This window comes from Antechinus flavipes, chromosome 4 (assembly GCF_016432865.1).
Source record: "Antechinus flavipes isolate AdamAnt ecotype Samford, QLD, Australia chromosome 4, AdamAnt_v2, whole genome shotgun sequence".
Taxonomy (NCBI): domain Eukaryota; kingdom Metazoa; phylum Chordata; class Mammalia; order Dasyuromorphia; family Dasyuridae; genus Antechinus; species Antechinus flavipes.
Genome location: NC_067401.1, coordinates 193136508 through 193150381, shown reverse-complemented (window position 1 = coordinate 193150381; position 13874 = coordinate 193136508). Strand labels below are relative to the sequence as shown.

The 13874-nt window shown below is 38.5% G+C and overlaps 1 protein-coding gene across 1 annotated transcript; it reads left to right on the top strand.

Moving 5' to 3' along the window:
• Nucleotides 1–510: 510 nt before the first annotated feature.
• On the top strand, nucleotides 511–10341 carry RPS10 (ribosomal protein S10). Its single transcript, XM_051996428.1, has 6 exons — nucleotides 511–624; nucleotides 1916–2065; nucleotides 4924–5095; nucleotides 6544–6621; nucleotides 9804–9859; nucleotides 10253–10341. Exons 2-6 carry the CDS (start codon nucleotides 1916–1918, stop codon nucleotides 10292–10294), a joined length of 498 nt encoding a protein of 165 aa, XP_051852388.1. The 5' UTR covers nucleotides 511–624; the 3' UTR covers nucleotides 10295–10341.
• Nucleotides 10342–13874: the final 3533 nt, after the last annotated feature.

Sequence of the window (13874 nt, the reverse complement as noted above, 5' to 3'; positions counted from 1 at the left end):
CATGGGGAAGTCATTTCCTCTCTATTTGCCTCAGTTTCCTCATCTGTAAAATGAGCTGGAGAAGGAAATGGCAGACCACCTCAGTGTATCTTTGTCCCCCCAAAAAACACAAGTCCAAGGGGGATCACAAAGAGTCAGACACCAATGAACAAGAAATAAATCTTTGCTCTTTCAAATATATATCTATATATACACACATTTGTCTATATACATGTGACGTGTATATATGTGGGTGGGTATGCTATACAGTCTGATAAATGTGTGTATGCATGCAATTTGAAAAAAAAGGGGGGGGCAGAATAATATTTACAAACCACCCATTCTCTAAGAAGCTTCCAAATGGATTTTTTTCTTGAAAAGGGGGCTGGTGATCCGGATGCTTTTCCTTAGCGAGCGCATGCTTGCATCATTTAAAGGAAACTAACAGCGGAAGGTCATCAAAAGGTGCCCTTAAGATTCCCTGGAAGCTTTCAATCAGGCATTGACGAAGACATCCAAGGCGCTCCTGCTCCTGACGTCATTTATAGGGTCCTTAGCGAAGCCCGGAAGAGAAGCCGCGCGGCGCATGCTCTTTCCTTTCTACCCTGGGCTCCGTGTAGAGCAGCACCCGTCGCCTCCGCCGAGGTAAGCCAAGCTTGGGGCCTTTTTTTTAATCCGCACTGCATCGGGCCCATCTCGGCGCGGACATCCCCGGCCGCACGTGGCCTTGGGTCTGCGAACTTTCTTACCCTCGAGAGTACCTTTATTTTTAGGACGCAAGAAAGGAAGCTTCGATGGCATTGGGGTGGAAGCCAGCCCGGAAAGAGGGGGAGAATGGGCCAGGCCGCGGCCCGTATTTGGGACCCCAAGGCCCTCCGGGGGATGGGAGGCACGCTCACCCGGCTCTTCTCTAGGGAAAGGTACTTGACCTAGTCTAGGCCCCGGAGCCTTCCTTTCCTGCCTGGGAGTAGAGCCGGACTTGGGGCACGGGGCAGGAGGCTGGAGAAGCTGAAGGCTTCCATTTGGACTTGGCGGGCTCTAGGGTTAGGTTAAAGGGTTAATCATAAGAACCTAGCTGGAGATGGAGACCAGCAAAGCCCCGCAAAAGTCTTCTCTCTCGCCTTCGTTTTGCGTAAAGAAACAAGTCTAGAGAAGTTGAGGTATGTCTAAAGTCATCCAAGTAGGAAAAGTGGATTTTGAGCCCGAATAACTTGATTTCAAGCTGTATTTATACAATTCACTTTGCATGGCAGAGATCGGCATATTCTCCATTTTAGTACTTGGGGCAATCTCTAAATATTTGGGGGTTTCTTGGTTCCCCGCAATCATGTTTAACATTTAGACTAACATGATTTGGGGGGCATCTTTTCTTAATTATGGGGTTTGGCACTAGAAGAATTTAGGATTATCTACTCCAATTCCTTCAGTTTTCGAATTAGGAAGGTCACATTCTGAAACTTACCATCAGAATTTGCATCCAAATATTTTGACACTTTATCTAATACTAATAATACATTAGTATTACTGTGTTAACTTTACTGTCTTACTCTTGATTTTTCTATGTGAAATTGGACAGGTATAGTCAAGAAACTGGGGGAAATGGAAATAAAATTTGTTGATTCTCTAAAGTTGCATTTCTATTTTAGGTTTTTCTTTTTGTCATGTTTAGTCACTGCTTTTACCCTGGTGTAAATAGGCTGTTTCCAAGCACTTGATTCAATAAACTGGATGCATGGAATAATTTTTTTTATTGCTAATGGTTTAGGGTAAAGGTTAAGCTGCATGGAGTGGGAAGACTAGCTATTCGGCAGATATATTTTAAAATTTAAAACTTGATTTGGAGGCAGTCTTGGGCTTCTTAGGTGACAGAATTGTCTAGAGGTGTTTGTCCAGTAATTGACTATATTCCTCAAGCTTTTTATTATTTGTCTTTCAGATGTTGATGCCTAAGAAGAACCGAATTGCCATCTATGAACTCCTTTTTAAGGAGGGTGTAATGGTAGCCAAGAAGGATGTCCACATGCCAAAGCACCCTGAGTTGGCAGACAAGAATGTGCCCAATCTTCATGTCATGAAGGCCATGCAGGTACAGTGGGAGAAGAGTAGGCAGTGACTCAATTTTAAAATTTTGTCCAGAAAATATCCTTGGTGGGTTTGGGGACTGTTTGAAATAATTCCAGAAACTTAACTTGTCCATGCTGCCCATTGGAGGGGTAAAAAGTTATAGCCAACATTTGGTACATACTGTGTACAGGGCACTGCGTTAAATGCTTTATATCTATGGTCTCATTTGCTTTTCACAACAACTTTGGAAGTTAGTTGTTATTTTTATCCTTATTTTACAAATGAGGAAACTTACAACATAGGGATCAAATGAATTGCCCTGGGTGACACAGCTAGTTAGTGTTTAAGGCTGGAATTGAACTCCTTCCCCCTCATTGTAGGCCTGGTGCTTCTACTGTACCATCTAGCTACCCAGTATTAAAGGTTACCAGAATAGACTTAATTCCAAAGTATCCTCATTTTCCTAAAGCATAGGTCTGATCTTATTTCCCTCCCCTCAGTGAACTCCACAGACTTCCTGTTACTCTCTTGTTTGGCATTTTAAGCTACTACCTTGCCACTTTCACATATTCTTGATTCAACGGCATTGGCACATTTACTAATGACACTACTGACATTTCACCTCGCAACACCATGCCTTTTCGAAGACTGTCCTCCGTTTTGGAATGTCTCTTCATTGCTTCATCCCTGCCTTCTGTTACTACCTTAACATTAGTCTTTTCTGCCCCAATATATTCCTTCCTTGTACCTTTTTATTCTGACCTTGCCTGCTTCTGTCTCTACCCCCTAGTCAGGTGATTTCTTCCAGGGCTTTTCTTCAAGTATTTTCTTGGTTTCTTTTTTACCATAGTGCCTGGTTCTTAGAAAATATTTGTGCTGGCTCAAAATGTATCTTTTAATTCCTGCTTGATCACTAACTAGTTCTTTTTTTATTTTTTTAATTATAACTTTTTATTGACAGAGCCCATGCCTGGGTAATTTTTTACATTATCCCTTGCACTCCTGTTCTGACTTTTCTCCTCCCTCCCCCCCCCCCCAGATGGCAAGCAGTCATATATGTTAAATATGTTACAATATATGTGTGCAGAACTGAACAGTTCTTTTGTTGCACAGGAAGAATTGGATTCAAAATAACCTGGGAAGAAAAACAAAAGTGCAAACAGTTTACATTCATTTCCCAGTGTTCTTTCTTTGGGTGTAGCTGCTTCTGTCCATCATTGATCAATTGAAACTGAGTTAGATCTCTGTCAAAGAAATCCACTTCCATTAGAATACATCCTCATACAGTATTTGTTGTTGAAGTGTATAATGATCTCCTGGTTCTGCTCATTTCACTTAGCATCGCCAGTCTTCTCTGTATTCATCCTGCTGGTTGTTCCTTACAGAACAATAATATTCCATAACGTTCATATACCACAATTTACTCAACCATTCTCCAATGATGGGCATCCATTCATTTTCCAGCTTCTAGCCACTACAAACAGGGCTGCCACAAACACTTTGGCACATACAGGTCCCTTTCCCTTCTTTAGTATCTCTCTGGGATATAAGCCCAGTAGTAGCACTGCTGGATCAAAGGATATGCACAGTTTGGTAACTTTTCGAGCATAGTTCCAAATTGCTCTCCAGAATGGCTAGATGTATTTACAATCCCACCAACAATGTATGGGCACTAACTAGTTCTGCTAATTTAAGTTGCTTAAGTGCTTCAGTTTTCTCCTTTACAAGATGAAGATAATATCTAAGCAGGCTTTATAGCATTAACCATCAAATGAGACTGATTTGAATGAACTTTAAAAATTGTAAAGTTTAAAACTTACGTTTATAGCTAGTGCTGCTTTATACTTTTACATGATCTTCATTTTTCTTTATTTTTTTAATTAGAAGAAAGTTGAGTTTTCTTCTAGAGGTTGCAGATTCATTCTTTAACTGAAAACCATCATCATTGACTGACTAGTCAGGCTTAGTATATGGTGGTTTAAGCTTTGCCAGGTTTTGCAATCCTAGACAAACACTGAACTTTTTTTCTTTTTTAAATTATATCTTTATTTACAAAACATGCATGGGTAATTTTTTCAACAGTAACAGTGAAAATGCTATGGTCCATCCTTAGTTCCCATAGTCCTCTCTCTGGATGTAGATGGCTCTCTTCATTAATGGACAGTCGGAATAGAATGGATTATGTTAAAGAGAGCCAAGTCCATCAGAGTTGTATAGTCTTGTTCCTGTGCATAGTGATCTCTTAGTTCTGTTCATTTCACTTAGCATCACTTCATATAGGCCTCTCTGAACTCATCCTGTTGGTCATTTCTTACAGTACAATAATATTCCATAACATTCATATACCACAATTTACCCAGCCATTCTCCAATTGATGGGCATCCATTCAATTTCCAGTGTCTAGCCACTACAAAAAGGGCTGCCACAAACATTTTTGCACATACAGGTGCCTTTCCCTCCTTTAAGATCTCTTGGGGATACAAGCCCAGTAGAAACACTGTTGGATCAAAGGGTAGGCACACTTTGACAATCTTTTGAGTATAGTTCCAAATTGCTCTCCAGAATGGTTGGATCTGTTCAGTTCCAGCAGCAATGTTTCAGTGTCCCAATTTTGCCATATCGCCTCCAACATTTGTCATTATCTTTTCCTGTCATCTTAGCCAATCTGAGAGGTGTGTAGCAAACCCTGAACATTTTGAGTCTCTCCTTTATAAGATGCAAAAATATCAATACTGACTGAATTTTGGGGTTACTTTAAGGGAATTTTGTTATTCTCTCCTAAAATAGTTTTACAATTACTTCTTTCTCAGACCATTTGGTTATATGAACCCAAGTGATATCCTGGGTTGTTTGTTTTTTTTTTTTTTTTTTTCCTTTCAGTCTCTAAAGTCTCGTGGCTATGTTAAGGAGCAGTTTGCATGGAGGCATTTCTACTGGTACCTCACCAATGAGGGCATTCAGTACCTTCGGGATTACCTTCATCTACCCCCTGAAATTGTGCCTGCTACGCTCCGCAGAAGTCGTCCTGAGACAGGAAGACCAAGGCCTAAAGGTATTGTGCTTAAATAAGGTTATGCCATCATCTTCCAAATTCATACATACCAAGGCAGAAATTTTGTTAATAATAGTGGAATGATGTTTGTCTTGGAAGTAAAAGTGTATTTTATTCTTGAGGAGAAACAAACAGAATGGAGATGTCATAACAAGCTTTTAAAATCTATTTTTAAAAACTGACTCATTGTTAATCTTGCTCACATCCTTTCAACTTTCATTTTTCTGCTTTAAATTTTTTTTTAAGGGAATCCCACTGTCTTGAGGGACTTTAGAAGATACATACTTTAATTTTTTGAACTGACTTTTTTGCTCCAAAATCTCTTCACCCTCTATCTTGGGGTTATTTAACACACAGATCTTCCTATTACCCACTTCTCTTAGCATATTCATATGGCCACCTTAATATGTGAAGTGCTGAATTGGCTACTTTGGCGATTTTACTTATGTTTTTGAAAGTATTAAATCATTTCCATATGGGCAGTATGTTGAGAATCAGAAGGATTAAAGATCTTTGCTGTTTTTCTTCCCAAAACCCAGAAAAAATTAATTACCTATATGACATTTCTTGTACTTTTTAACAATCTCTATCAAATATTGCATTGTATATCAAGCCAGGTAGCTGGGTCTTTTACCCTCTAGTTTGTAAAGCCCCTGTAAACTTGTCTGTTTCGTAGTTGTGTTTTTGGTTTTTGGTTTTGTCTGCCAAAAAGATTGTCTATTCAGAATTCCATTTGTAATGTGTTGGGCTTTAAAAAAACAAAACCAAAAAAAATCCAACTGACACCAACAAGACTTCATTTTGAACTAATAATTCCATGCAGTTTTCAAGATTGAGATGGTAGGAACAGTAAGATCTGAATAAAGAAATTTCCTATGAGTTCTCCCCAAATTGCTGAGACTTTCCAAAGTATAGTATGAATTCATCACTTTCTAGGGATTCTAGCATTTTTCATATATTCTCTTAGCTTATGGTATTAAGAATCTGTATCTGCACACTTGAGTTTGTTTTTTTTGTTTTTTACCTTAATGATTAAACATGGGGGAAATCAGCCTGAGAGTTGTAGAAGCTTCCTAGGCTTTCTGAAAAGTCATTTTTGAAATGTTGATGGAATAATTTGAGAGACTTTTTCCTGTTTGTACAAAATTTCCAATTTTAGAAATTACTATCAAAAGATCAAGTCATTTGGAGTACTGTTTCTGCTAATTTTAAGTATACAATGATTCAGCTACATTAAGGATTAAAATAGCCTTTCATAAGTGATTTTTCAGGATCCAGATAATAGATGGAGTATTGGTATTAATATACCTATATGTTCCATGTAAGAGTTTGGGGTTCTGGGAACACAGATAACGCCTTCTGCAGTCACTCAAAAGTCAGAAATGTCCACATTCAAAATTTGATTTAAGGAGGTTTCCAGGTTTTAACAGTGTTCCTTATTTGTATAGGTCTGGAGGGTGAGCGACCTGCCCGACTTACTCGGGGTGAAGCTGACAGAGATACATACAGACGAAGTGCTGCTCCCCGTAAGTTCTTATCTTGATACTTCAGAACTTTATTGGTTTAATTGAGCAAATGTTTATTAAGCACCTGTTTGGCATTGGGCATATAAATGAAAAAAAATCTTTCCATTGAGAAGCTTATGCTGCTTAGAATTGCAGGTAACACATGCAATGTCTCCCAGTAAGTGCATACAAAATATTGGGGAGGGGGCAGGAATAAGAAGCACCAATAGCTAAGGATTAGGACCTCAGGCAGGATTTCTCTGACTTGAACCTTGAAGAGAGAGAGGGATTTTTCAATTAGCAGAGAGAACATATTGCAAGCATGGGAAACAGGAAGCAGATTCCTATAACTAGAATATGGTATGTGAGAGCAATGAAATCTGAAAGTAGTCAAGATTGTCCGGGGCTCCAAATGCCTAGGACAAATGTCCTAGGGACGATGGAAATTTTTGTGCTGGGGAATGACCGTTTGAACTAAGCTTTAGGGATTCAATCAGCTTTATGTAATAGTGACTGGAGGAGACTTAATGCAATGGCTCAGTTGGTAGAGGTAGTAAAGCCTTGAACTTCATTAGTAGATGATCCTGTTCATAGAAAGAAACTGACAGATGAGAGTTTGTATCAGAATTGACAAGATTTATCATTTGTTTGGTTATGGGGAATGGAGTCGGATCTGTTTTGTGAGCCTGGGTAGTTGAAAGAAGGTGGATTTAGGGGAAAGGCATTTTTGAGTTTGGGGTTTCTTTGGTAATGGAGGAGGGTAAGAGATGCAGCTTAAGAAAGAATATGAATGGTATGAATATAAAGGAGAGTATCTACATTCAAGTAAGGGAACCAAGGATTCAAGTCACAAAAGTCAGGAAGAACCAGCTGTACAGAGAGGGCAACAAGAACAAGGACTGAGTCGAATTTGTCACTGGTGTCCATGTACATGCTTCCCAGATCTAGGCTTCCTATCACTAAACTCCTGAGCTCCCAGTTTAGGAGGTTGTAGAGATCTAATCTTAATAAACAGGGAAAGATAAGAGAATTTCCTTAAGCAATGGGGGGGCCAGTTGAAATGTTAAGATTAGTATTGAGTTCAGGTGGCCTGTTCTGAGCAGCTAGTGGGCTGCTCCAAGAACAGAGGTCTTGGTACTTTATGAATACTGAGGGAGCATATAAGTAGTATTGGGTTGGAGGTTTGCAAGATGGGTGTTAGGCATATCTTTGGATTTCATATAGGACAGCACTCTTTTACAACCCATCCACTTGAGCTTGTCTAAAAACTTTTCTGACCTCTCCCAAGCTGGGATTTAGGATTTTCAGCACCTTCTCAGCCACCAGTGCTGCATTGAGCTTTTAAGACCAGATTCATTTTTAATATTAAGTGCCTATTAATGTTGTCCCTGGAACTGTAAAAATAAAAGATGAAAAATAGTTTTTAAGAAACCAAATCTAATAGAAATTACACATACACACAACTGTGGTTTATATGGGCCAAGTTGGTTTGATTTTTACATTTTTAAAATAGTACTGATTGCAGCAGAACAAAACAGGCAGTGGACTGCATTTGACCTTTTGCCAGCTACATTAAATCATAGCAAGAGCTGCTGTGCTACAAGAGCAGGCTTGGCCTATTTAAAAAAAAAAAAAAAAAAAGCCATAAAACAATTTCTGCCCTCTTGTCCTGTTGCCTATCATCCTGTAAAATATCTACTCTGAATTACACCAACCATAGACCTCTTTTGTTTCTATGTTATGGTGTTGAAGAAAAAGTGAATTGTGCTGTTGGGTCCCCTACAAATATTATCTAATCTCAGCTGGACCCTCAGGGCATTCCTGTAATCATTTCACTTCCTAATGCTTTGTCCTCTTCACAACAGCTAGTTCAAACTTCTCCCCTCCTGAAGCCTCCTTTCCTCTCCCTTCCCGCTGCCGTGCCTCCCCTCCTCTCCCCCCCCTCCCCCCTTCTGAGGAGGCTACACCTCATTGAGGCAGAGCTCCTTTTGTCTTCCTCCAGTCTCTAATAACTTCTCTAAAGATTTGGCACTTGTCTTTAAAGTGCACCTTTTGTCAACTTCTCTAGCAAATTGTCCTTACGATTATTTTCATGTTAATTTTATCTTCACTCCCCCCCTCCTCCCTTCCCCCTCCCCACCCCCCTGGAATTTAACTGATTTCTTTTTTACTGTCTACACATGTCCATGTTTCTCCATTCTTAAAAAGTTCACTTGTTCTCACCATCCCCACTGGCTATCTCCTAATAGTGTTTTCATATTCCTCATTCTTGATGTTTCTAAATATTTTTGACCTTTTTGTCTTTCTTTTCTACGTGTTTGATATGCTCTTTTCTAAATTGTTGTCCAGATCATACCTGTTAGCCTTATGTTGTATATCTTCTCAGTCCATTAATTTTTCTCTTTTATTCTCTTATTTGATCTTTTTTTTTCCATGTCCGTGCCCATGCTTCCCAGATCTAACCTTTCATTTCTAGTCTCCTGAGAGCCAGTCCTGAATTACCACTTAACATCTGGAACTGAATATTCTATTGGCATCTTAAATTCAGCATATCCAAAGTAAATTCATAAGCTCACCTCTTCCCTTTTCTCAATTTTTCCATTACTTTTGAGGGTACCATCATTCTTTCAATATGCTTCACTCTGCCCTAACTCTGCTCACACATGAAATTTGTTGCTAAATTTTGTAGTTTCTACAGGTGATCACCCACATACACACACCCTCAGTAAACTCCAATAGCTCCTTAGTAACTTGTGTTTGTCAGCCAATCTCTCCACAATTGGGCCCTTTGCATCTTCCTAGGCTTTATACACTTTATTTCTGTTAATACTATATGGTCTGGCCATCTTGTTCTCCTTCTTAATGGCCTTTTCTATCTCAAATTTGCAATAGTTGTCCCTATGCTTGGAATGTCCTTCCTCATTCCCTAACTTCTTCCAAAACTCAGCCCAGGTCATACCTTCTTTGTGAGATCGTTTCCCTGTATCCTAGCTTTACTTCCTTCTGCTCTATATAGGTTTTGCATTTACCTAATTGTGTGTCTCTCACCTTCCTCATGACAATAAGAGGACAGGAACTGTTGCCTTTGTATAGCCAGTGCAAAGTGCACAGTACCTGGTGGATAGAAAATGCTTAATAAATTGTATGTGTGAGAGACAGACAGAGACCAGGTGATCGTTCTAACTTTCTGCTTCTTTTCTTAGCTGGTGCTGACAAGAAGGCTGAGGCTGGGGCTGGGTCAGCAACAGAGTTCCAATTTGTAAGTAATTTCATTTTTGGACTTTGATACATAGGGATCACCATTCTCCTGAGCATGGGAACATTTTAGAAACTATTTGTACTGTAAGTTTGCATCATCTGTATGCCTTGCAGGAGAGTGGATAATTTACATAAGTACACAACTCATGGGGGCGAGGGGAGGGGTGCCATCCATGCTCATGTCTAAGACAGCAAGAGTTTGTTGGAAATACTTCCACATACACCACTAGAAACCTTCTCAGAGAAGTTCTTTGAAAATTCCTGAAAATTACTAAATTTAGTAATTTAAGTGATAATGTTGACTTTTAGCAAGGCCCACAAGTACTTTTGGAAGAATAAGGGAAAGTAAAATTACATGACATGAACGTAATTTTTTTTTTCTTTTCTCTTATAGAGAGGTGGATTTGGTCGTGGACGTGGTCAGCCTCCTCAATAAAAACTGTAAAGATATGCTTCTTATTGAATAAAATTTGGGGAAAAACATTGGTTTTGTGTGTCTGCTCATTGACATTTGTAGTGCCTCTGAGCTTTTAGTACTTCCTAGGAAAGAGACTGATTTGTATATCAGTATTTAAACAAAAAGGGCATAAATCTTTTCATCTGTATTAAGCTTGACTTGGGGCAGAAAAGAGTTGGGGGGGAAAGGTAGAAAGTCTAACTTCCTTGCCCTCTCAAGATGACAAAGTTATTACTGTAAGCTGCTTTGAGAGATGTCTGGGAGATGGGAGATGTCTGTTCTGCTTGTCCGAAAATGCTTCTTAGGTCTCTGAATTTTCCTTCTATTGAAGTCTGCTTGTTTCTGGCAAAAACAAATATAGGTCCTTAGTGAAGAGTCAGTATTTTAACCAATGGAAAGCTTAAATTCCAAAGTAAGGGATATGTTGTGATGAGAGAAATTTAACTGACGTTGCAATGACAACCCTAAGAAGCTGAAGAAATGAGGTCTAATAAGCTATTTATAGTCTAACCTAAGTCAACTATTTAATAAGTCTCTTGAGTTACTGGATACTGATTAGGAAAGGATTGGTTGCTCTTAAAAAATATATTGAGTTCAGTTAGCTGTCCCTTTGTTGGAAATGGGCTTTTTGCTAGTTGTATAATAAAGGATCTTAAACTGTTTATACCATTCTTAAAAGCAAAGATTTGGGCAGGTGTAGAAGTTTGTGAAGATGCCTAAATGGAAAGAATTGGAGTAACTCACTGGAACTGTTCCAGGAGTATTTGGAAAAGTTTTAAGCACAACCATAACTAGTAAACATTTTTTTCTTCCATATGACTGTATGTTTCTATATCATTATGTTTTCTAGAGATTCTTTGCTCTTTGGAAAAAATGCAAATTCTCATTAAGGTTCTTTATCTGGGGTCTTTAAACTTGTAATATAAGTGGTTTCCCAGCAAGGTGATTCAGGCCAGTTCCAGTGGTCTTGTGGAGAGCCACATACACGCAGAGGACTGGAGGCCAAGTATGGGTCACAACATAATTACACTTTTTTTGATTGCTCTCTGATCTGATTTTTCTTATGCAGCATGATGATAATTGTGGAAATATGTGTAGAAGAATTGCACAACAAACATTAGTTGTCCTCTAAGGAAGGGGAGGGAGAAAAACAAAAATTGGAACACATGGTTTTACAATGATGAATGTTAAAAATAAGCATATATTTTGAAAATAAGAAAACTAAAAATAAGTGGTATTCTTTGTAATTATGTATATTCTATGCACTTAAAAATATCCTGAGAAATCTGAGAAATGAGCTTTACCATGCCTCTAGGAGGGATCCAGGATAGAAGATTAATAAACTTTCTACATAAAGATTTTGGGAAGGCAAGGTATGAAGTACGAAATTTAAGAGAGGTGGTAAATTACAGGTTTTCCATCCCTTCATTTTGGTTTCACTGTAAATGAGTTTGATGATTAAGATAGATATTGAAATGTTACTTTATTTCACAAGTTGAATTCAAATATTTGGTATGTAATCTAAAAATCAAGGAGCTGAAAGCTACCTTATTTTCCTTTTCAATAACTTGTTTTTCTTGATATAAGCTGTTACAATCTTATATATTTCCCTCAATAGCCACAAGAACTTTTTGAGTTATTGTAAAATTTTAAATGAAATTGAGATTCAATAGTAGTTTGAATTATCTGGGAATTGCTTGTAAAGAAGCGAAGTCCTTTCCCCAAAACTACTTTGTGAATTCCAGTGTGCCATGTACATGTTTGATGTATATTTCTGAATAAGTGGGGCCTCAACCCTAATCCTAAATTTTGCTTGAAGGCATTCAGGGGCTAAATCAGAAATTGTTAACTATCAGAAAGTGTAGCTCCCAAGTGACTAAATTATTGTTGAATGAATTTATAAAGGTTTGCAAAATACTCATTAAATGAGGATTTTTTAGAAAATAGCCAGAGGTGGTAGTTTTTAGTAGAGTATTTTTTCAAGAATTGAGAAACTGGTGTTTTTATCATGTGCATGCACTCTGAGTGGAGACCAGTAGGTGTCAGGCTACTGTAAGGCAAAAATGTCACTTGGCTTGCATTTATCTACTAATTTGGAACCTTCACTGCCAGTAGGGGAAGCTTTCTTTGGCAGAAAGGGCTAGTGTTTAGGGAAACTTTTAGTGCTCATTGGCTGCCTTTGCTTGGCCTGGCTTTTTATCCAATTTTCCAGCTGGCTTGAATGATGTCAAGTGGTTTGCTGGTGTTCACACACTGAGGTGATTGTTTAACCTGGATTAGACTCTGAGATGTTGCTGGCTCCCTGTCTTCCTTTTGCCTTCTCACCAAAACAGAATGAATGAATTTGTACTTTCTCGCCCAAATAGACTATCGCCCTAAATCCTAAGTCCAGTTTTTAAGCTGGAGCTGTGGGTCTTGTTTCTTTCAGTGATGAATTAGCCTAGGCCTTTTATTTATGTATTTATTTATTTTTAATAACTTTATTGATAGAACCCATGCCAGGGTAATTTTTTTTACAGCATTATCCCTTGCATTCACTTCTGTTCCGATTTTTCCCCTCCCTCCCTCGACCCCCTCCCCTAGATGGCAAGCAGTCCTTTACATGTTGAATATAGCCTAGACCTTTTAAAAGAAGCCTTTCCATATTCCTGATAAAAATGCTAAGCATGGGAAGGTTGTAAAACGTAAGCCTATATTATATGCAAAAGTTCAACTACTAATAAATTTTTTGTAGTTGTGAGAATTTAAACAAGATTGAGTATTGAAAGAGTAGAGTGAGTTGACACATTAGGAAAACATGGGTTCAAGTGATCATTGAAATCCCTTCATTCCTAAATTCCTCAAGCAATAACAATCAAGGGTCCTTGTGCATGCACGTGATCAGCAGTAGAATTGTTAGCCATATTAATGTTATTTTAGACGAGTGTAAGATTGGAATATTGAGGTGTAGGAAATGTTTGGTGGGTATTCTAATGTATTTAAATTTTAATAAAATAAAAACTAAAAGCATTTTAAAGCCAACCAAAAAAAGTCACAATAACATTGAATGTTATAACATTCTGTTAATAAGAATGCTGTCAGATTGACGGGGGTGAACCCTGAAACTGTCCCCCTTGACTTTTGGGAGGAAGCAATGGGGGTGAACTCTGAAACTGTCTCCTTTGATCTGTAAAAAAAGGGAGATTCGTACTGGGGAAAAAGTCTGGGAAAGCTTATGTTCCCAGACAAGTTAAGTGGCTTCATTCAATTGAAGATCTTGGTCAAATCACCCTCCATTGATCTTTTGGGGGTAGCCACTCTTAAGGAAATTCCAGGCTCTGGAAAAAGGCCTTTAAAATGATTTTATTCAGTTGGAGATTTGGGCTCAAAACTCCAGATTGCCAATAAAGACAATTTTGAACCCCAAATCTTTGCAGAAGTCCAAAATAGGGTTATTCTTTGCCAAGGGGCCTCTCTTGGCAGAGCTGCTTACCAGGACTCCTACCCACTATGAAGACATTCTCTTCTCACTGATAACCTTTGTTAGTTCTCCAACAAGACTTTGCCACTGAGGCAAAAG